This window comes from Doryrhamphus excisus, chromosome 2 (genome assembly GCF_030265055.1).
Source record: "Doryrhamphus excisus isolate RoL2022-K1 chromosome 2, RoL_Dexc_1.0, whole genome shotgun sequence".
Lineage (NCBI taxonomy): Eukaryota > Metazoa > Chordata > Actinopteri > Syngnathiformes > Syngnathidae > Doryrhamphus > Doryrhamphus excisus.
Window position 1 is genome coordinate 28,865,832 of NC_080467.1, and position 22,491 is coordinate 28,888,322.

Genomic DNA, 22,491 nt, shown 5'->3' on the forward strand with positions numbered 1-22,491 from the left:
AGCCCTATATATAGATTTATAACATGTTTTTAAATTATGTTTTGCAGCTTCAGTCTATTTTTCTTGCACATCGGAGAATGTGGAATCGAACCCGGGTCTCCTAGCTGTGAGGCCTCGTGCTAACCACTCATCCACCGTGCAGCCTTATCGATAGATTTATAACATGTTTATAAATTACGTTTTGCGGCTCCAGTCTATTTTTCTTGCACATCGGAGAATGTGGAATTGAACACGGGTCTCCTGGCTGTGACGCCTGCGTACTAACCACTCGACCACCGTGCAGCAATATAGATAAATTTATAACATGTTTTTACATTACGTTTTGCAGCTTCAGTCTATTTTTCTTGCACATCGGAGAATGTGGAATTGAACCCGGGTCTCCTAGCTGCGAGGCCTGCGTGCTAACCACTCGTCCACCGTGCAGCCTTATTTGTAGTGGTCTGCCTCCCTCATAAACACATTATAATGGGACTAGCTATAAATGTAGCTCGTTGTTCCAACTCTAAACAGTAGATGGCATTGTAGCACCAGAGAATAAGAAGACGTAGCAGGAGGGATCCCGTGCTGCAAATATAGTAACTTTGTCCCTCTCTTCCTAATATAAATGGAGCAAAAGAAGACAAAGAAAACAAAGTATTAAAGTAAAAACCTGAAAAAAGTACAGTTAAAGTATTCGAGGACTTGAGGCTGTTCTGCATAAGCGTAGTGACCCTTGACTTCCCCCGTGGAGACCTCCAGGCTAACCGTGACGGTGAAAACTAAGACTGCAGATATTAAACCCGAGAGCATCTCTCGTCTCGCACAAACCCGAGAAGGACGACGAATACGAGGAGGAAGAACAGGAAGTGCTGGACTGAAACAAGGATGTGGGGAATCAAATTCAACATGATGTCCCCAGAGCGAACGCAGGATTCTATTGACCGCATGACAAGCTGCGAGGATCGAACGTCGGCTAAAATTAGATACAGGAAGCTCGAAGGAGGTCGAGCGGGGTTAGAACTTTGTTTTTATATTTTTGTAGGTTCTATTGTTCACAGTTTGCGGCTTCCTCTTTTTTGAGTGACTTCTCGTGTGACCTATTTGTACTTCCTTGTCCCCTGCTGGGATGGAGGAGGAGGAGGAGGATGATGATGATGATGAAGTGCTTTCCCGCTGATGCAAATATTCACCTCTTGAATGAAAAGAAGGTCAAGCCAAACAAGTTCACTAAACTATAAACTATTACTATGTATTTGTTTGAAATTACTTTTGCTACACAGTACCAAAGTACTTTTGTTTTAAAATAAAGGACTGGGATTTTGATTATATATATACATATATTATCATGGAGGTACAATATATTTCCAATTATGCAAAATAAATACTTTTCGTCGTAATATGAAGACAGAAATTAACTTTTCATATGTTTTTTACTGACTAACGTCGGTACTACTACAACGGATATTATTATTACCGTTTGTGTTTCACACGAACTTTTTTAAACGACGGACCGGGGTTCAAAGTTAACTTAGGCGGATGTATTTGTTCGCATTGATAACTAGCAAGAAAGGGTTAATGTTCGATCGTCGAGTTTGTTTGAAGTCAGGCGGAAAAAAAACACACTTATTGCTTACTTACATTCAAAACGTCCGCTTGGCTTTCATTTGCGATGAAAATCCATCCAAAGAATTCGTAATCTGGTTTACTGGAAACCCGATATTCATGGTAAAAAAAGAACTCAACTATAATGGTTCCGTTGGGGTTTTACAATCAAAACAACTTTCAACGCGGCAGTGGCAGCCATCTTGATTTTTTTATCTCAGCCAATCAGATGTAGCGTTGTTGGATTGCGGAAATATCTCAACCAATGGGTGAGAGTAAAGCTGAAAATAGATGAATGAATGGCTTAGTTACATACATAACTAATACATACAGGTGTATCATTGATAGATATTGATGAAACTAGCAGGGTTAACTCAAGTCAATGAGTTGTAACCAATATGATGTCCTAACTTATAAGTTTTGAACGACTCTTCACATAAAAAGTCAACATGAGCTGATTGTCAGTCAAATCGTGAGGTCTGGACGTCGTTTACATGTGCTTCCTGTTTGCCTGACCTTGTCGGCCATGTTGGCGGCAAGAATTTGTCCTCAAACATCCTGAAGCGTGTTTGTATCCTGTCACAGGCATGTACCAGTGGATCTGCTTCACAATAAATCATGAATTCCTAATTAATTTTGTGCATATTATGAAATAAAGCAATAAAAAATGGTGTCACATGACTGATAAGTCTTATCTATGTGTAGCCGACTGAACTTTGACCCCAACAACAAACAGGAGTGCAGAGACTGAACTCCGAACTTACCGATGAAAGCTTTTAGAGACAATATTATGAATTATTCCAATATTATGAAAGAAATACTCAAAATTGCATTTTATAGCCGCTTTTAGTTTTCACACTTCACATTTTTTATGTCCTTTTATTTTAGCCATTTGAGCATTAAACTAATCAGCCAAATTGGATACAAACACACGTACGCGTGTGACAATTAGACTCATTTATTTACTGAAGTTGAAATTCTGTTTAAATGAGCTAATTAGCTGCCAAAACACACACATTATCTGAATTACGTGGTTAATTATTGCAGACGGTTTTTAAGGAAAAGTCTTATTAGTCCCTCAATGAAGTCCTGCCCTCCTTTTTCTCATCCGTTATTGGACGGTTTATGCACAGCTTATCAGCTGCTACGCGTCTTGGACACAAAGACGGTAGCCATTTTGACTTTTTGGGGTGTTAATTGCATCGAACACTTTGAGGAGCTTTAGCGTGTTTATAAGTTTTTATGATGTGAAACGCCTGATGCATTTACGGTATAAAAACGTTTTGTTTTGTTTTGGTTTGGTTTTATTTATTATAAATATTAAATAATAAAATAAAATATTATAATAACATAATATAAAATAAAAAAAATAATTATTTTTTAATTTAATTTTATATTATTTTATTTATTATAATATTAAACAATAAAATAAAATATTATAATAGTATAATATAAAATAAAATATTAAATAATATAAAATAAAATAAAACTTCGGCAGGGGACATTCCTGACATTTTATTTTATTTATTATAAATATTAAATAAATAAAATATTATAATAACATAATATAAAATAAAGTATTAAATACTTATTTTTATTTTATTTTATATTATTTTATTTATTATAAACATTAAATGATAAAATAAAATATTATAACATAATATAAAATAAAATATTAAATGTTTTTTTATTTTATATTATTTTATTTATTATAAATATTAAATAATAAAATAAAATATTATAATATAATATAAAATATTATAATAATATAATATAAAATATTAAATAATATAAAATAAAATAAAACTTCTGCAGGGGATATTCCTGACATTTTATTTTATTTATTATAAATATTAAATAATAAAATAAAATATTATAATAATATAAAATAAAATATTAAATAATAAAAAATAAAATACAATTAAAAAAAATATTTTATTTATTTATTTTCAAAAATATTTAAATTATTTGTACAATTTACTGTTTACGCTGTACATTGTTGTTCATATTTGATGTCACCTATATATACACCACATTATTATTATTATTATTATTATTATTATTATTATTATTATTATTATTATTATTATTATTATTATTATTATTATTATTATTATTATTATTATTATTATTATTATTATTATTATTATTATTATATAGGAGCCAGGCAACAATGACAATAAGACATGTTGCCATCTTATATACTACTTAAATATATAATACTTGAAAAGCAACTGGCGGGCCAGAGTCAAACGCTTGGTGGTCTGCATGTGGCCCCCGGGCCGTAGTTTGCCCACCACCAGTTCTGAAAGGGCTGTTGTTTGAAAAATGAATGAATGAGTTTTGAATGAGTTCATGTATAAAATGTATTTTTATGCTCAGGACCCCCCCCCCCATTTGGTGGGTGATGAGGTTGGTTTGCTTCAGTTGTTCAGGTGCCAGGAAACCACCTTTGCCCTCTCTGGTGACCCGTCGGGTCCCACCAGGAAACATTACACTAAAAATACCCCCTTTACCCCCACTCCCTGTATCCCCAATTCTGGTGGGCGAAACAGCAGGATGGACGGGAAGGAGAAGATGAAAGTGAACTCCATGTGTGTGTGTGTGTTTGTGTGTGTGTGTGTGTGTGTGTTTGTGTGTGTGTGTCGCACTATGGCCATCAGCCAGCACGCTGCTCGGCTCTGTGAGGTCAAAGGTTATGTGCGGTCACTTCCTGTCCATTAGCAAAAAGCAGGGGGATAAAAGGTTCCTCATCAATCACCCCCACACCTGGTTGCCATGGTAACTAGAGGATAACTAGCACCACGTGCAACAGGACCGACCTTTGAACCCTGGGAAGAAGATTTCAATCGATTTTTACGGCTTTAAAGACTTCCTGAACGCCTCATTGGCTGTCTGTCAAATGCAATACTTGCATCAGTACACTCAATATCAATATCAATATCAATATCAATATCAATATCAATATCAATATCAATATCAATACTAGTACTTCGGTACATGACAAATAAAAAAAAAAATAAAAATAAAAATAAAAATAAAAATAAAAATAAAAATAAAAATAAAAATAAAAATAAAAATAAAAATAAAAATAAAAATAAAAATAAAAATAAAAATAAAAATAAATTTCATTAAAAAACATTATATTAGGAAAGCAGGAAGTGAACAAAATTAAAATTAAAATTAAAATTAAAATTAAAATTAAAATTAAAATTAAAATTAAAATTAAAATTAAAATTAAAATTAAAATTAAAATTAAAATTAAAATTAAAATTAAAATTAAAATTAAAAAGACATTAGGAAAAAGTGGTAGAAAATGAATGAATGAATGAAAGAATGAATTAGGAAAGCAGGAAGTGAACAAATGTAACAATTAAAATTAAAATTAATGAAATAAAATAATAAAAATCAAAATGAAATTTAAATTGAAAATAAAATAAATGAAATAAAATACACATACACAAATAAGAATACAAATAAAAAATAATTTACAATTTTATTAAAAAAAAACTTGCATTATATTAGGAAAGCAGGAAGTGAACAAAATTAAAATTAAAATTAAAATTAAAATTAAAATTAAAATTAAAATTAAAATTAAAATTAAAATTAAAATTAAAATTAAAATTAAAATTAAAATTAAAATTAAAATTAAAATTAAAATTAAAATTAAAATTATATTAGGAAAAAGTGGTAGAAAATGAATGAATGAATGAAAGAATGAATTAGGAAAGCAGGAAGTGAACAAATGTAACAATTACTGGGAACTGGGAACTGATTATGGGATGCATTCAATTGTAATCTGATTCAAATGAATCAGCTCGTCATTCTCTGAAATCAAACAATGACCTAATGCGACCGTTTGCAGTTCACCATTACAAACACAACAGTAGAGTATTTGGGACAGTACAACACTAGTAGTACTAGTAGTGGTAGTGTACTGACGCAAGTATCCCATCAATCAGGTACATTCCGGCTATTAAGGTTGGATTTCACACGGCTTGGCGAGGAGTAAAAGGACATAAAAACGGGAAACGGAATACGAGGCGGAATATTCCAGAAAGAAGCTGCAGGCGTATGATTTATCTGCGCCGGCATGGATGTGAGCATGCTCAGTGTGTGCGCGCAGCCGCCGGCGCCATCGACAGCATCAAACGCTCAATCACAAACACCTGTTCTGACCCGCACACAGTGTGTGTGTGTGTGTGTGTGTGTTTAAAACACACACACGCAAACACACACACACAAACACACACACACACACAATGACGTTGACTAGGCTGTCGATGTGTTATCTCCTCATCAACACACACACACACACACACACACACACACCGGGAATGATGGATGTTGCCATGGAGGTTGTCAAGCTCAGGTCGGTGAGTGATGTGCTAACACTAACCCAGAAACCCGAGTCGGCCATGTTTGTTGTGGTTGTCCGGCTCATCAATAACGGGCATTGATCACACTGGATCCATACGTCACTGCCGTCACATCGCATCTCATCCCGACAACAGTGCAAGGCGGGAATGCATCTGTTCCATGTTGTTAGCTATTAGCATGTTTAGTTGTTAGCTGTTAACTTGTTTTGTTGTTAGTGGTTGGTTTGTTAGTTGTTAGCCGTTAGCTTATTAGTTGCTTAGTGGTTTCTTGTTAGTGGTTGGTTTGTTAGTTGTTAGCTTGTTAGTTATTAGTTGGTTTATTGTTACTTTGTTAGTTGTTAGCTATTGTTAGCTTGTTTGTTATTAGTTGGTTTATTGTTACTTTGTTAGTTGTTAGCCATTAGCTTATTAGTTGCTTACTGGTTTCTTGTTAGTGGTTGGTTTGTTAGTTGTTAGCTTGTTAGTTATTTGCTGGTTTATTGTTACTTTGTTAGTTGTTAGCCGTTAGCTTATTAGTTCTTAGCTTGTTAGTTATTTGCTGGTTTAGTTACCTTGTTAGCTTGTTAGCCATTAGCTTATTAGTTGCTTACTGGTTTCTTGTTAGTGGTTGGTTTGTTAGCTGTTAGCTTGTTAGCTATTTGCTGGTTTATTGTTACTTTGTTAGTTGTTAGCCGTTAGCTTATTAGTTGCTTACTGGTTTCTTGTTAGTGGTTGGTTTGTTAGCTGTTAGCTTGTTAGTTATTTGCTGGTTTATTGTTACTTTGTTAGTTGTTAGCCGTTAGCTTATTAGTTGCTTACTGGTTTCTTGTTAGTGGTTGGTTTGTTAGCTGTTAGCTTGTTAGTAATTTGCTGGTTTATTGTTGTTAGTTCTTAGCCGTTAGCTTACTAGTTGCTTACTGGTTTCTTGTTAGTGGTTGGTTTGTTGTTAGCTTGTTAGTTGTTTGCTGGTTTATTGTTACTTTGTTAGTTGTTAGCCATTAGCTTATTAGTTGCTTACTGGTTTATTGTTAGCTTGTTAGTTATTTGCTTGTTTATTGTTACTTTGTTAGTGGTTAGCCATTAGCTTATTAGTTGCTTACTGGTTTCTTGTTAGTTTTTAGCTTGTTAGTTATTTGCTTGTTTATTGTTACTTTGTTAGTTGTTAGCCGTTAGCTTATTAGTTGCTTACTGGTTTCTTGTTAGTGGTTGGTTTGTTAGTTGTTAGCTCGCTAGTTATTTGCCGGTTTATTGTTACCTTGTTAGTTGCTAGCTGTTAGCTTATTAGTTGCTTCTTGTTAGTTGTTAGCTTGTTAGTTATTTGCTGGTTTATTGTTACCTTGTTAGCCATTAGCTTATTAGTTGCTTACTGGTTTCTTGTTAGTTGTTAGCTTGTTAGTTATTTGCTGGTTTATTGTTACTTTGTTAGTTGTTAGCCGTTAGCTTATTAGTTGCTTACTGGTTTCTTGTTTGCTTTTTCAGCTGTTCGTGTGTTCCCTGTAAGCTTGTTGAGTTAGCTTGTTTAGTTGTTAGCTGTGCACAGCGGTCGAGTGGTGTCCAAAAACATGCTAACATGCTAAATTGTCCATAGGTATGAATGTGAGTGGTTGTTTGTCTATATGTGCCCTGTGATTGGCTGGCCACCAGTCCAGTCCTTTAGCTGCCATCATGCTAACTCTGCCAAGCTAACGCTAACCTCGGCACACTTCCTAGAGAACATGTCAATATTTACATCAATTACGATAAAGATAAATAAAGATTCAAGCGCTAACTTAGCCAACCAGTGTGTATGCTAGCTGCTAATTACGCAATAACCTGGTGCCGACGCATCAGGACTCAAAGTTTAGCATCTCACCCGTTCAAGATGCTAGTTAGCATGCTAACAACGCACATTTTCAGTTCAACTGAAGCAACTACTTGCTGTGCTGACGAACTAGCTCACTGCTAACCAGTCAGCGCTACTTCCTGGCAGCGGCGTCGCCATCAGACGTGACGGAGGACAAGTTAGGCGTGAAGGAAGGTTTGAATGCGGTCATCGCAGCGACGCACAACGACAACAACGACGACCTCAGGCTCTATGCAAAGGATAATGCAAACACATTGTGTGTGTGTGTGTGTCTGTGTGTGTGTGTGTGTGTTAGGACACGTCTGCTCTTCCACAGAAAAGACGACACACCCTCCCTTCTTCCTTCCCACGCCGTTACCATGGCAACCGTGACAGTTAAAGACCCGGGCTTCCAGGTGTGTCATCACCTCCTTCATCTCCACGCCAGCACCTTTTATCTCACAACTTTACTTTACCAACGCCGCACAAACCAACACTAAAGACACACAAAACACACACTGGGATCCTGAAGGCAACACGTTCACTCGGGAGAGATTCAACTCAGGATCCACTCATGAATTCACTTTTACAGATTCGTTCATCTATAGAAGATTCGACCCCTGAATGAACTTTGAGAAGATGAAACCGATTCGTTCATTTTAAAAGAGTCATCTCATGAATGAGCTTCATGGAGCATGAAACTGATTTGTTCATGTAAAGAAGAATTAGACTCGTGAATTCACTTTTACAAAATGAAACTGATTCGTTCGTTTAAGGAAGATTTGATTCATGAATGATCTTTGAAACAGAATGAAACTGATTCGTTCATTTTGAAAGAGTCATATAATGAGTGAACTTCTTGCAGGATGAAACTGATTCGTTCATGGAAAGAAGAATTAGACTCGTGAATTCACTTTTACAAAATGAAACTGATTCGTTCGTTTAAGGAAGATTTGATTCATGAATTATCTTTTAGAAGATGAAACTGATTCGTTCATTTTAAAAGAGTCATTTCATGAATGAACTTCCCCCAGGATGAAACTGATTTGTTCAAGTAAAGAAGAATTGGACTTGTGAATTTTCACAAAATGAAACTGATTCGTTCATTAAAAGAAGATTTGATTCATGAATGATCTTTTGGAAGATGAAACTGATTCGTTCATTTAAAAGAGTCATCTCATGAATGAACTTCCCGGAACATGAAACTGATTCGTTCATTTAAAGAAGAATTAGACTCGTGAATTCACTTTTACGAAATGAATCTGATTCGTTCATTTTAAAAGAGTCATCGCATGAATGTACTTCTCAGAAGATTAAACTGATTTGTTCACTTTTATGAAATGAAACTTATTTGTTCATTTTAAAAGAGTCATCTCATGAATGAACTTCCCGCAGGATGAGACTGATTCGTTCATTTTAAAAGAGTCATCTCATGAATGAACTTCCCGCAGGATGAAACTGATTCGTTCATTTTAAAAGAGTCATCTCATGAATGAACTTCCCGCAGGATGAAACTGATTCGTTCATGTAAAGAAGAATTAGACTTGTGCGTTCACTTTTACAAGTTGAAACTGATTCGTTCGTTTAAAGAAGATTTGATTCATGAATTATCTTTTAGAAGATGAAACTGATTCGTTCATTTTATAAGAGTCATTTCATCAATTAACTTCCCGGAACATGAAACTGATTCGTTCATTTAAAGACGAATTAGACTCGTGAATTCACTTTTACGAAATGATACTGATTCGTTCATTTTAAAAGAGTCATCTCATGAATGAACTTCTCAGAGGATTAAACTGATTTGTTCACTTTTACAAAATGAAACCGATTCGTTCATTTTAAAAGAGTCATCTCATGAATGAACTTCCCGCACGATGAAACCGATTTGTTCATGTAAAGAAGAATTGGACTCGTGAATTCACTTTTACAAACTGAAAGTGGTTCGTTCATTTAAAAAAAGTCATCTCAGGAATGAACTTCCCGGCGGATGAAACTGATTTGTTCATGTGAAGAAGAATCAGACCCGTTGGTTTCCAGGGTTTAGTCACATCCCATCCCAGCAAAGCTTCTGTACAGACAGGAAACAATGAAGTCAAGAAGAAAAAAAAAAAAGCTCAAGAAAAAGCCTCATGTGTTAGCGCCGCTAGCGTACGACCTCAATCCGCTAACCTCCCTGTGAGATTACACCAGTACGCTAATCCCGCCACATGAGGATGGGATGCTTTTATTTTTTTTATTTTTTTTTTTATTCCTTCTGTCCTTCGGTAAAGTGCTTTTCACTTTTCATCCGAGTGGAGCATCGCTGCGGACGCCACACGCTCTCAGTGGAAGGAATGAAATGAAGAGAAAAAGAGAAGATGGACATCTGAGGTCAAGCTGAGGATTAGAGGCAAGCAGATGTTCACACACACACACACGCGTGTACACACACACACACACGTGTACACACACACACGCGTGTACACACTAAGAGCTAAAGTGAAGCCTACTTAAACGCTGCAACTAAATAATCCGCCGCATCAACACAAACACCATCCACATGTTCGATTTCATGGCTGCTCTAAAAGGTTGAAAGACCTCCAGCTACAGCGACACCTTCAGCCAATCACAGGGCTGGAAAAAAATACAAAATACTTATTATGACTTATTTATGTTAGCATGTCAAAGATGCTAGCACACCCAACCACTGGGATCAATCCATGTTGTATTACAGCCTGATGAATGGATGAATAAGATGGATGAATAAATGATGGATGGATGGATGGATGACAAAGTGAATTGAAAATTAAAATTAAAATTAAAATTAAAATTAAAATTAAAATTAAAATTAAAATTAAAATTAAAATTAAAATTAAAATTAAAATTAAAATTAAAATTAAAATTAAAAACTTAAATTATATTAGGAAAGCAGGAAGTGAACAAATGTAACAGTTACTGATTATTAAAATTAAAATAAAAAAATAAAATAATAAAAAAAAACTTACATTATATTAGGAAAACAGGAAGTGAACAAATGTAACAGTTCCTGATTGTAAAAATTAAAATTATTTTCTTTAAATAATAAAAAAAAACTTAAATTATATGAGGAAAGCAGGAAGTGAACAAATGTAACAGTTACTAATTATTAAAATTAAATTACAAAAATTTAAAAAATAATAAAAAAACTTAAATATATGAGGAAAGCAGGAAGTGAACAAATGTAACAGTTACTGATTGTAAAAATTAAAATTAAAATTAATTATTAGGAAAGCAGGAAGTGAACAAAACAAGTTACTGATTGTAAAAATTTAAATTAAAATAACTAATTAAAAACAAAACTTTAATTATATTAGGAAAGCAGGAAGTGATCAAATGTAAGTTACTGATTGTAAAAATTTAAATTATTTAAAAAAAAACTTAAAACAATATTAGGAAAGCAGGAAGTGAACAAATGTAACAGTTACTGATTGTAAAAAGTACCAGATGGAGGGGTAGGATTTAATAAGTTTTGCTTCTTCCTACTCCTTTTGGACATGTGGAACTGGGAACTGATTATGGGATGCATTCAATTGTAATCTGATGCATGTTCTAATGAAATTAAACCATTACCATTACCAAATGTGGAGCGAAAGAAAAGGCCCCAAAAAGGACAAGACCGTCTTTCTTCGTGTTCTTATCTCGTCTCTGCAGGAAAGAGGCGGGGCTAAAGGTGAACAAGGCGGACATGTTGGGTTGCGAGGACAACAAATACATGCGATGACGACCACGAAGACCAGACAGACGGGAAAAATGAAGAAAATGTTCTTACGTTGAATTCTTTGATGGATGAAGGCACACGAGGGGATAATGGCTGAACATCCTTCCCTGACACCTTAAGAGACGTGCTGGACGTTGTTGGAGTACACTGATGGAAGTATTCAAATATTATGAGCTTCTTCTTTTCTAAAAAAAAAAAAAACTTTATCGAGAGACGGCTTGGAAACAAATCACAAAAGGAAGTAACTTCTCTTCTTCTTCTGTTGTTGTTTTGTTTTTTTGAATTCCTGGCTTGTCTCTCTGAGCTGTCACTTCACAAACATCACCTGTCAATCAGAGGCGGTTGCCGCGGGAAACGCTCGTGTCTGTCCACTTGGCAGAAGGGCCTTTAGCACCGTGGGACGTCCACGTCTTGACCCCAGCGTCTCCGGGGACACGGTGAAGGCTGTCACCAGTTGGCAGGAAGCATCTGCTGACAATCACTGTTAGCGCCTGTGCTAACGGCGCCGCTACTGTTAGCGCGACTGCTCTTTTCGCACACTGTGCTAGCACAAATACTGTTAGCATAACTACTGCTACGGTTTATACATGTGCTGCTAGCACAATTGTCACAACCGCAGTTATGTTAGCGCTACTATACTAGAACTACTGTGTTGTTGTTGATTGTTAGCACGTTATGTTAGCACAAGCACGGTTAGCATAACTAATGCTATGGTTCGTACATGTGCTGCTAGCACAATTGTCACAACTACAGTTATGTTAGCGCTACTATACTAGAACTACTGTGTTGTTGTTGTTGGTTGTTAGCACGTTATGTTAGCACAAACACTGTTAGCATAACTACTGCTACGGTTCGTACATGTGCTGCTAGCACAATTGTCACAACTATAGTTATGTTAGCGCTACTATACTAGAACTACTGTGTTGTTGTTGGTTGCTAGCATGTTATGTTAGCACAAACACGGTTAGCATAACTACTGCTATGGTTCGTACATGTGCTGCTAGCACAATTGTCACAACTATAGTTATGTTAGCGCTACTATACTAGAACTACTGTGTTGTTGTTGGTTGTTAGCACGTTATGTTAGCACAAACACTGTTAGCATAACTACTGCTATGGTTCGTACATGTGCTGCTAGCACAATTGTCACAACTACAGTTATGTTAGCGCTACTATACTAGAACTACTGGGTTGTTGTTGGTTGCTAGCACGTTATGTTAGCACAAACACTGTTAGCATAACTACTGCTATGGTTCGTACATGTGCTGCTAGCACAATTGTCACAACTATAGTTATGTTAGCGCTACTATACTAGAACTACTGTGTTGTTGTTGGTTGTTAGCACGTTATGTTAGCACAGACACTGTTAGCATAACTACTGCTACTGTTTATACATGTGCTGCTAGCACAAATGCCACAACCGCAGTTATGTTAGCGCTACTATACTAGAACTACTGTGTTGTTGTTGGTTGTTAGCACGTTATGTTAGCACAAACACCGTTAGCGCAACTACTGCTACTCTTTGTACATGTGCTGCTAGCACAAATGCCACAACCGCAGTTATGTTAGCGCTACTATACTAGAACTACTGTGTTGTTGTTGATTGTTAGCACATTATGTTAGCACAAACACTGTTAGCATAACTACTGCTATGGTTCGTACATGTGCTGCTAGCACAATTGTCACAACTACAGTTATGTTAGCGCTACAATACTAGAACTACTGTGTTGTTGTTGGTTGTTAGCACGTTATGTTAGCACAAACACTGTTAGCGCAACTACTGCTACCGTTTGTACATGTGCTGCTAGCACAAATGCCACAACCGCAGTTATGTTAGCGCTACTATACTAGAACTACTGTGTTGTTGTTGGTTGTTAGCACGTTGTGTTAGCACAAACACTGTTAGCGCAACTACTGCTACGGTTCATACATGTGCTGCTAGCACAAATGCCACAACCGCAGTTATGTTAGCGCTACTATACTAGAACTACTGTGCTGTTGTTGGTTGTTAGCACGTTATGTTAGCACAAATGCCGTTAGCATAACTACTGCTACTGTTTATACATGTGCTGCTAGCACAAATGCCACAACCGCAGTTATGTTAGCGCTACTATACTAGAACTACTGTGTTGTTGTTGGTTGTTAGTACGTTATGTTAGCACAAACACTGTTAGCATAACTACTGCTATGGTTCGTACATGTGCTGCTAGCACAATTGTCACAACTATAGTTATGTTAGCGCTACTATACTAGAACTACTGTGTTGTTGTTGGTTGTTAGCACGTTATGTTAGCACAAACACTGTTAGCATAACTACTGCTACGGTTCGTACATGTGCTGCTAGCACAAATGCCACAACCGCAGTTATGTTAGCGCTACTATACTAGAACTACTGTGTTGTTGTTGGTTGTTAGCACGTTATGTTAGCACAAACACCGTTAGCATAACTACTGCTACTGTTTATACATGTGCTGCTAGCACAATTGTCACAACCGCAGTTATGTTAGCGCTACTATACTAGAACTACTGTGTTGTTGTTGATTGTTAGCACGTTTTGTTAGCACAAACACAGTTAGCGCAACTAGTGCTATGGTTCGTACATGTGCTGCTAGCACAACTATACTAGAACTACTGTCTGAATAATTACTCAGACTATAAATACTACGTAACTATTTCGACTGTTAGCATATCTACCATTGCTAGTAGCGGAATTATTGTTACAGTTATTACAACTGTGTTGTTGTTAGCACGTTATGTTAGCACAAACACCGTTAGCGCAACTACCGCTACTGTTGCTAGCACAATTGCCACGACCGCAGTTATGTTAGCGCTACTATACTAGAACTACTGTCAGAATAATTACTCGGAATATAAATAATATGTAGCTAATGCGACTGTTAGCATCTACCATTGCTAGTAGCAGAATTATTGTTACAGTTAATACAGCTGTGTTGTTGTAAGTAATGTTGTTGTTGGTTGTTGTTAGCATGTTGTGTTGTTAGCATGCATGTTATTGCGACTGTTAGCACAACTACCATTGCTAGTAGCAGAATTACTGTTACAGTTAATACCACTGTGTTGTTGTTAGCATATTATGTTAGCATGTGCTGCTAGCACAATTGTCACAACCGGAGTTATGTTAGCGCTACTATACTAGAACTACTGTCCGAATGTTTATGCTAGCACAACAACTGTTACTGTTAGCACATCTACTTCTACTGGAGCTAGCATGCTACGTGTGGCGAAACAGCGCCTTTTAATGAACGGGATGTTTACGCTATAAGTTTAGCAAGACGCGCAGGGTCCTGTTAGCATCGTTGCTACAAGAGATTGTTGTGAAAATTCTGCGTGAAAACTTTGTTAGCTCTGCAGCTGATCCCATTGTTGTTGTTGTTGTTGTTGTTGTAGCAGCAGCTGTACAGCTTCTGAACTTTGACCCCTACAGGTGTACCAGAGCAGAATCGGGGCGGTGACCTTCGCTTCCGCCGAGTCTTGCCACCTGCTAACCGTACCCGAGGATTGCGCTCGTTGGCGTTCGCCGGGTACTCACGCAACACCCGGAAGAACACGCAACACGAAGGAAGACATTCTTTTCTTCGTTCACGCGAGGTGCTAACCAACACTAATGCTGTTTGCTAACGTCCGCACACAGCCGGCACCACAACTATGTGTATATGTGTGTATATATGTGTGTGTATGTGTGTGTGTATGTGTGTGGTGTGTGTGTGTGTGTGTGAAGCCTCAGGCAGGTTTCTGTTCCACTTGGTTGCCGTTGTTTGGAGCAGGTGGCGACACACAATGACACGCTAACAAAATGATGTTCCTCATGTTTGAGGATTCTGGACACACACACACACACATACACACAACACACACACACAAACACACACACACACACACACACACAGTCATGCCTGCAGGTAAAAATAAGTATTAAAAGGTAAATTAAAAAGTCAGTCGTGTAAACGTTGAAACATTGAAAACACTGACCTTCAGCCAGGAGTTTTTAAATTAGGGGTGTGCAAAGTGCGGCCCGTGGGCCATTTGCGGTCTGCAGCTGCGTTTTTATTAGCATGCTGCGTATAGTAAAAATAAAACAACGCAAGGCATGAATGATATGACAGTGCTGTGCTTGTTAAAATGTTAAATTAAAATGAAGCTAATCAAGTCTTAAGCTAACGTAGCATAATTATTGTATGGATGAATTATTAACTTATAAAACAATAAGACTTGTTTCCTCCTATCTTTTAAACATACAGTCTCCCACCTGCCAGGATGTCCCGCCCACCTGCCGCTCCCTATGGCAAGCGTCCCACCCTCCCACCCACCCGCCCGCCAGGTTACCAAAGATGACATGTGTGTTAAGGAATGTGGAAAAGGAAGTATGTCACACAAAGCGCCATTGTGCACACACACACACACACATACGCCAAAAGCAACGCCCCCCCCAATGCGATAACAAAATGCAGAACACTCCGGCCATCATACTTGTCCCTACATGTAAACACAGTACCAAAAGAGAGCTTAGCTAGCTAGCTAATGATAGCATCTAAAACGCTTGATGATAACACGATTTAGTGATGCGATGGTTTGCTTGACGTCTCATCTAACTGGTGCTGCCTCTCAAAAATTGTACAAATTGTACAAAAATTGTACAACAAATTGTACAACAAATTGTACAACAAATTGTACAACAAATTGTACAACAAATTGTAAACAAATTGTACTAATATCTATACTAAAAATAGTGTACTGTAAAATTGTACAAAAATTGTAAAAAAAATTGTACAAAAATTGTACAAAAATTGTACAAAAATTGTACAAAAATTGTACAAAAATTGTACAAAAATGTACAAAAATTGTACAAAAAATGTACAAAAATTGTACAAAATTGTACAAAATTTTACAAAAAAATTACAAAAATTGTACCAAATTGTACAAAAAGTTTACAAAAAATATACAAAAATGTACAAAAATTGTACAACAAATTGTACTAATATCTATACTAACAATAGTGTACTGTATAATTGTACTAAATTGTACAAAAATGTAAAAAAATTGTAAAAAAAATGTACAAAAACTTTACAAAAATTGTACAAAATTTTACAAAAAGTTTTGAAATACAGAAATTGTACATTTTTTTTCCAAAAATTGTTCAAAAATTGTATAGAAATTGTACACAAATTGTACAACAAAGTGTACTTATATCTATACTCATAATAGTGTACTGTAAAAATGTACAAAATTTGTTTGTACAATTGCGCAAAAAAAGTGCAGAAATTGTGCAAAAATTGTACACAAATTATAAAAAAAATGCAAAAAAATTACAAAAATTTTACATAAAATGTACAAAAAAAATTTACAACAAAGTGTACTAATATCTGTATTTTGCACTCATAATGATGACTCTGCCGTGATGGCTGCTTATCACCCTTGGTACTCACCATCTTGGTTTTATAGCGGATGGTGGGGGGGGGGGGGGGGGCTAAGAGTCTGGAATTGAACCCTAGTCTCCTAGCTGTGAGGTCAAATATTCCGCAGCAAAAATAATTCATTCCCATTGTTATTAATAGTAATTGTTTTTGTATTATACATTTTATCTCCACATGAAATATGGAAATGAAAATGGAACACCGTGACCGGCATTGAACACACCCGCCCGCCCGCTCGCCCGCCTCAAACAGTCAGTGAAGCACCCCCATCACATTGAAGCACGTTTATTCAAATAATCAGCTGTAAAAAAAACAACAAAAAAAAACAAACAAAGACGAAAAAATAAATCAAGTCAAATACAAACATTGTACATTTCAAGCAGAGAGGAAGAAGAAGACGAAGAACGAAGAATACAAAATGGACGTGAAAGTATCATGTTCATGTGCGTGTGTGTTTGGTTGGACGTGTTGCAACACAAACACTACACGATACCGCACACAAATACACACTCACACACTTTGGCTGTGTCTCAATTGGCGCACTTTGTGTACTTAATTCAATATTGTCTTTTTTTTAGTGCATAAGCGAGTATACACTTATGAGTACTACTAGCTAGGTGGTTGTAATTCACGATATAAATGTAAAGAAGAAGTACATGAATGTGGATATTGTAACGGTCACAGGAAGTGCGTACAACATTGTCGCACACTCGGGAAACTAAGTACACAGAGTACACAGTAATACTTCATTTGAGACGCAGCCTCACACTCTTTATTAGATTGTCTCTACATTTTTGTGTTTTTTTTTTCACAGTTTGACTTTGACGAGCCGCCGTAAACGTGACCTCACACACACACACACACACACACACATGCGAGCGAGTTCAAGGCACTGTGGGTAAAAAAAAAAAAAAATGGCCGACATGATGTGCCATGAATCTGTGCAAACGTGTTTTAAGCTCGGCTGATCGTAAAGACGATGAAATGGAAAAAGTGGTAGTTCACCTTCATACTTCACTGGCTTTTAAGTCCCTGACCCTGAACCCCCCGTCCCCACACCCATTCGCCCCTCGTTCCCACTCGTCTGTCTGCCTCGTCCATCACCTGAACGCATCACCAATGTTCCAAAAGACAGTAAAGACGGCAGAAAAAAACGGAAAAAAAAATGAAGAACTGAAGAGTCGGTTTTTTCGTTGTCGCACATAGAGTCAGTCGCCCCACGGAACCCGAACCCCCCTCCCCCTCTGCTTCATGAGTGAACGACGTCACAAGACAACATAAGGATAGACCAATACCAGGTTTCCCAGAACCGTTTTTTCAGGTCTTCGGTCCCTACGAAAAAGTCTGTGAAGCAAAATTCAGAGTCCAAATAATAAAAACCTTCATGTGGTCTAAAAGATGGTGAAGGGAAATGAAAGAAAAAAATGCCCCCCCAACCCGCCCCGCCCCGGCGAGACTACCACACCCCGTTGGTCCAATAGATGTCCCTTTGGTAAATCGGCGCGTTAGCGTAGTCTCCTACCTGTTTGTTGCTGTATTTGGGAGGGTTGGCCTTGTAGCTGTAATCCGAATATTGGTCCGACCCGGTCGAGTTGTTGTCCCCGGTGCCCACAAACGTGTTAGTCGCGGGGAGGTCCTGGACCGCTTGGTGTTTCTTGGAAGCCGAGGGGGACTGCGGTTGGAGTTGGATCGACGGTAACGGGGAATTGGAGCGGTAGTGGCGCCCCAAATCGGGGCTTCCAGGGGGGTAGTTGAGGGGTAGATGTATTCTGGGACTGTCACTGACCGTATCGTTGATTAGGTTGAATTTGAGTCCTTTCTGGAGGCTGGCTTCCTCGTCCTCCTCAAGGGGTTTTGCCGGTTTCGGAGCTTTGTTTTTCTTGGTTTTTTTCCCTTTAGAGTTTTTGGGTCCCTGCTTGGGGGCGTAGAGGTCTTTGCTTTCCTTTTTGCCTGCTTGGTAGCCGCTCTTGGTGTCCTTTTGGAGTCGGTGTCGAATCACGACGACGGCGACGATGACCAGAATGACTCCGGCGATTCCGGCGAGGCTTCCGTAAAGAATATTGCTACGTTGCGCGAGAGCGTAGTTCGGATCCCCGGCAATGTCTCTATCCAGAGGGGTGTACAAGCTGTGACCCACGAGCACGTCAATGAGCGACACATTGGCTTTGGTGTCGTTGACAAAAACGTGAACGAGCGCGGTGGTGTGGCGAGGCGGTTTCCCGTTGTCCTTAACCTGCACCACTAACCGATGGAGTCCGTTGTGCTCCCCGGTGAACGCCTGCGCGAGTGTGATCTCCCCCGTCGTGGGGGAAATATGGAAGAGTCCGTACGGGTTTCCGCCGGTAATTGCGTAAACCAGTTCCGCATTGGGTCCGGAGTCGATGTCCTCGGCCTGGACTACTTCGACTCGTGTATCTAAGGGGGTGTCAGGGGTCAAGTACGTGTAGGAGGAGTTTGCGGGTTTGGTGACGTAAGGTGCATTGTCGTTCTCGTCCAGGACGTTAATGGTTACGCCCACGTAGGAGGATCGCGGGGGTTCGCCGGAATCCACTGCCTTCAAACGGAACGTGTAAGTACTTTCCTTTTCGCGGTCAAACGAGATACTGGATAAGATGTTTCCGGTACCGTTCTGGATGACAAACTTGCCGTTGTCCGGCTCGACGAAAAGCCGGACTCGGGCGTTGTCGCCTTTGTCGACATCGGTAACGGTAACGACGCCGACTGGATTCAGCGGAGGCATGTTCTCGATAACGGAAAAGCTGTAACCGCTTAGCATGAACTTGGGGTCATTGTCGTTGCAGTCCAGGACATTGACCACAACGGTCGCCGTTCCAGTTTTACTCGGAACACCTTTATCCGCTGCGGCAACGCGGAACTCGTAACGTTCCGTTTCTTCCCGATCCAGCAGATTCTTTACACGGACTTCTCCGGTGTTGGCATCGATTTCGAAGAGTCCGGATGCGGAGCGTTCAATGATGCTGTAAACCAACTCGGCGTTGGAACCGCTATCGGCATCCGTCGCGACCACGTCAAGAACCTTGTCGCCGGGTTGATTCCCTTCTGCGAAATCCACTTCCAGCATAGCCGGCGAAAAGCTAGGTGTGTTGTCGTTCATGTCCGTGACCTGAACCTTCAGGGAATTGGTGCTGGACAAAGCGGGATTACCAGAATCTACTGCGACTATTTCGATCCTGTAATCCTTAACTCGTTCGTAATCCAGCAAGGTCGTGGTCTGCAGGAAGTACTTCCTCTTTCGGTCGTTTGTTGACTCGCTTAAAGGTTGAAGTTGAAAAGGAACGTCGCCCGCGACAACACAAGTCACGACCGCGTTTTCGCCTTCGTCGCGGTCCGACACTTGAACCAGCGCCACCGGCGTACCCACCGGCATGTCCTCGGAGATGTTAGCTACACCGTGCTGGTGCGTCACCAAGCCGATGCCGCGGATCTCGATAGTGGGAGCGTTGTCGTTCTGGTCCCTGACGGTGAGGGTCACGAGCACTTTGGAGCTCTTGGTGTTGGGTCCGCGGTCTTTAGCGACGACAAAGAACTTCAGGAAGTTCTCCTCCTCACGGTCCACTAGACCCTTGACGTAGATGACTCCTGTGGACCGGTCGATACGGAGAAGCCTCTGGACGGCTTCTGACATCTGATGAAGGCTGTAGTCGATTTCTCCGTTGGTGCCAGTGTCTGCGTCGTTGGCTCGGACCTGTGAAGAAAAATAAAACCGTTTTCATCAAGAAATAAAAATATACAATACGAAGCCACTACAGTCGTTAAAATGTTGGAATAGAAAGTGAAAATTGGCTTTTACAGGCAATTTTTATTTGTTGTATTGTTTTGATCTTCTGGCCCGCAAACAGTTGTGGCCATCGCTAAAGATATCATTTAAGTTTTTTTTATAATTTTACTTTTTTTATAATTTTAATTGAATATTTTTTATAATTGTTGTAAATTTTAATTTTAATTTTAATTTTAATTTTAATTTTAATTTTAATTTTAATTTTAATTTTAATTTTAATTTTAATTTTAATTTTAATTTTAATTTTAATTTTAATTTTAATTTTAATTTTAATTTTAATTTTAGTCGAGTGGTTAGCGCACAGACCTCACAGCAAGGAGACCAGGGTTCAATTCCACCCAATTCCATGCGTGGGTTTTTTTAAATTAAAAAAAGGTTTTTTAAATTAATTTTTTGAAGTTTTTTTAATTTTAATATTAATTTTAATTTTTACAATCAGTAACTGTTGCATTTGTTCACTTCCTGCTTTCCTAATTTAATTGAAGTTTTTTTATTAATTTTTAAACATTTCAATTTTAATATTTACAATCAGTAACTGTTATGTACATTTGTTCACTTCCTGCTTTCCGATTATCATTTAAGATTTTTAAAATTAATTTTTTTAAGTTTTTTTAATTTTAATTTTTACAATCAGTAACTGTTACATTTTTTCACTTCCTGCTTTCCTAATATAATTTAAGTTTTTTTTTATTAATTTTTTACAATTTTAATTTTATTTTTTACAATCAGTAACTGTTATGTACATTTGTTCACTGCCTGCTTTCGGAATATCATTTAAGTTTTTTAAAATTAATTTTTACAAGTTTTTTATTTAAATTTTTACAATCAGTAACTGTTACATTTGTTCACTTCCTGCTTTCCTAATATAATTTAAGTTTTTTTTTATAATTTTTTTTTAATATTTTAATATTTTCAATCAGTAACTGCTACATTTGTTCACTTCCTGCTTTCCTAATATCATTTAATTATTTTTAATTAATTTTTTACAATTTTAATTTTATTTTTTTCAATCAGTAACTCTTACAGTTGTTCACTTCCTGCTTTCCTAATATCATTAAATTTTGTTTTTTTTTTTTTTAATTTTTAGGGTTAGGGTTATTTTAGCAAACATCAACTGCTTGTATTGTTTCTTGAATTGGCTCATCGTTGTGCATTGTTTGATTCCCTTACTCAATCCGTTCCATAGTTTGATTCCACATACTGAAATGCTATGGCTAGCATAACGTAGTCCTAAACAAGTCAAAAACAAGTCCGAGTTGTAAAAGGTTGATTCATTTAACACAATCTGGAAAGGATTTGCCGGAGCGAAACGGAGTTCACGCGACCTCCCAATAAAAATCTTTCCCGCTTGCTCAGAATTGACGAGCAGCTCGAGTCGACGGCGTACGTGTGTGTGATGCTACTTCCGAGACGTGGCGGCTAAAGAAAGCGTGAAAGCGGAATGATTATTTCTCCCGCCCATTGATTTCCTTTCCTGCAGGAAGGCTTTAAGGAGCGCGTGTCTCCGAACGCCCGTGAATAATTGACAGTTTCGGAGAATTGTGTATTGAACAGAGAGCAGTTGCAATGTGGCAAGGAGCGTCTCTGGCTCGCCTCCAACGCCGAGCAAACGGCCAATAGAAACGCTGTTTGTCTTCGCGTTAACAATTAACCAGCGCTGACCCGCTTCCTCGTTAAACTGATAAAGACTTCTCTGTTGCTCGGCCGCTTGGTTCACGTTACTGTTTGATACTTCTTTTCTCAGCACAAACTTGGTCTAACAA

At 37.9% G+C, this 22,491-nt stretch overlaps 1 protein-coding gene across 5 annotated transcripts in view; it reads right to left on the reverse strand.

Moving 5' to 3' along the window:
* LOC131105642 (protocadherin-1-like) overlaps positions 1 to 22,491 on the reverse strand; it is a 148,609-nt gene that overhangs the window by 103,836 nt on the left and 22,282 nt on the right. For all 5 annotated transcript variants that reach the window (XR_009119972.1, XM_058054005.1, XM_058054014.1 and 2 more), the window contains one exon: positions 18,452 to 20,635. Coding sequence is in view for 4 of the 5 variants with exons in the window: in XM_058054005.1 (XP_057909988.1) it covers positions 18,452 to 20,635 (2,184 nt within the window). In the remaining variant the exon portion in view is untranslated. The remainder of the gene's footprint in view (positions 1 to 18,451; positions 20,636 to 22,491) is intronic.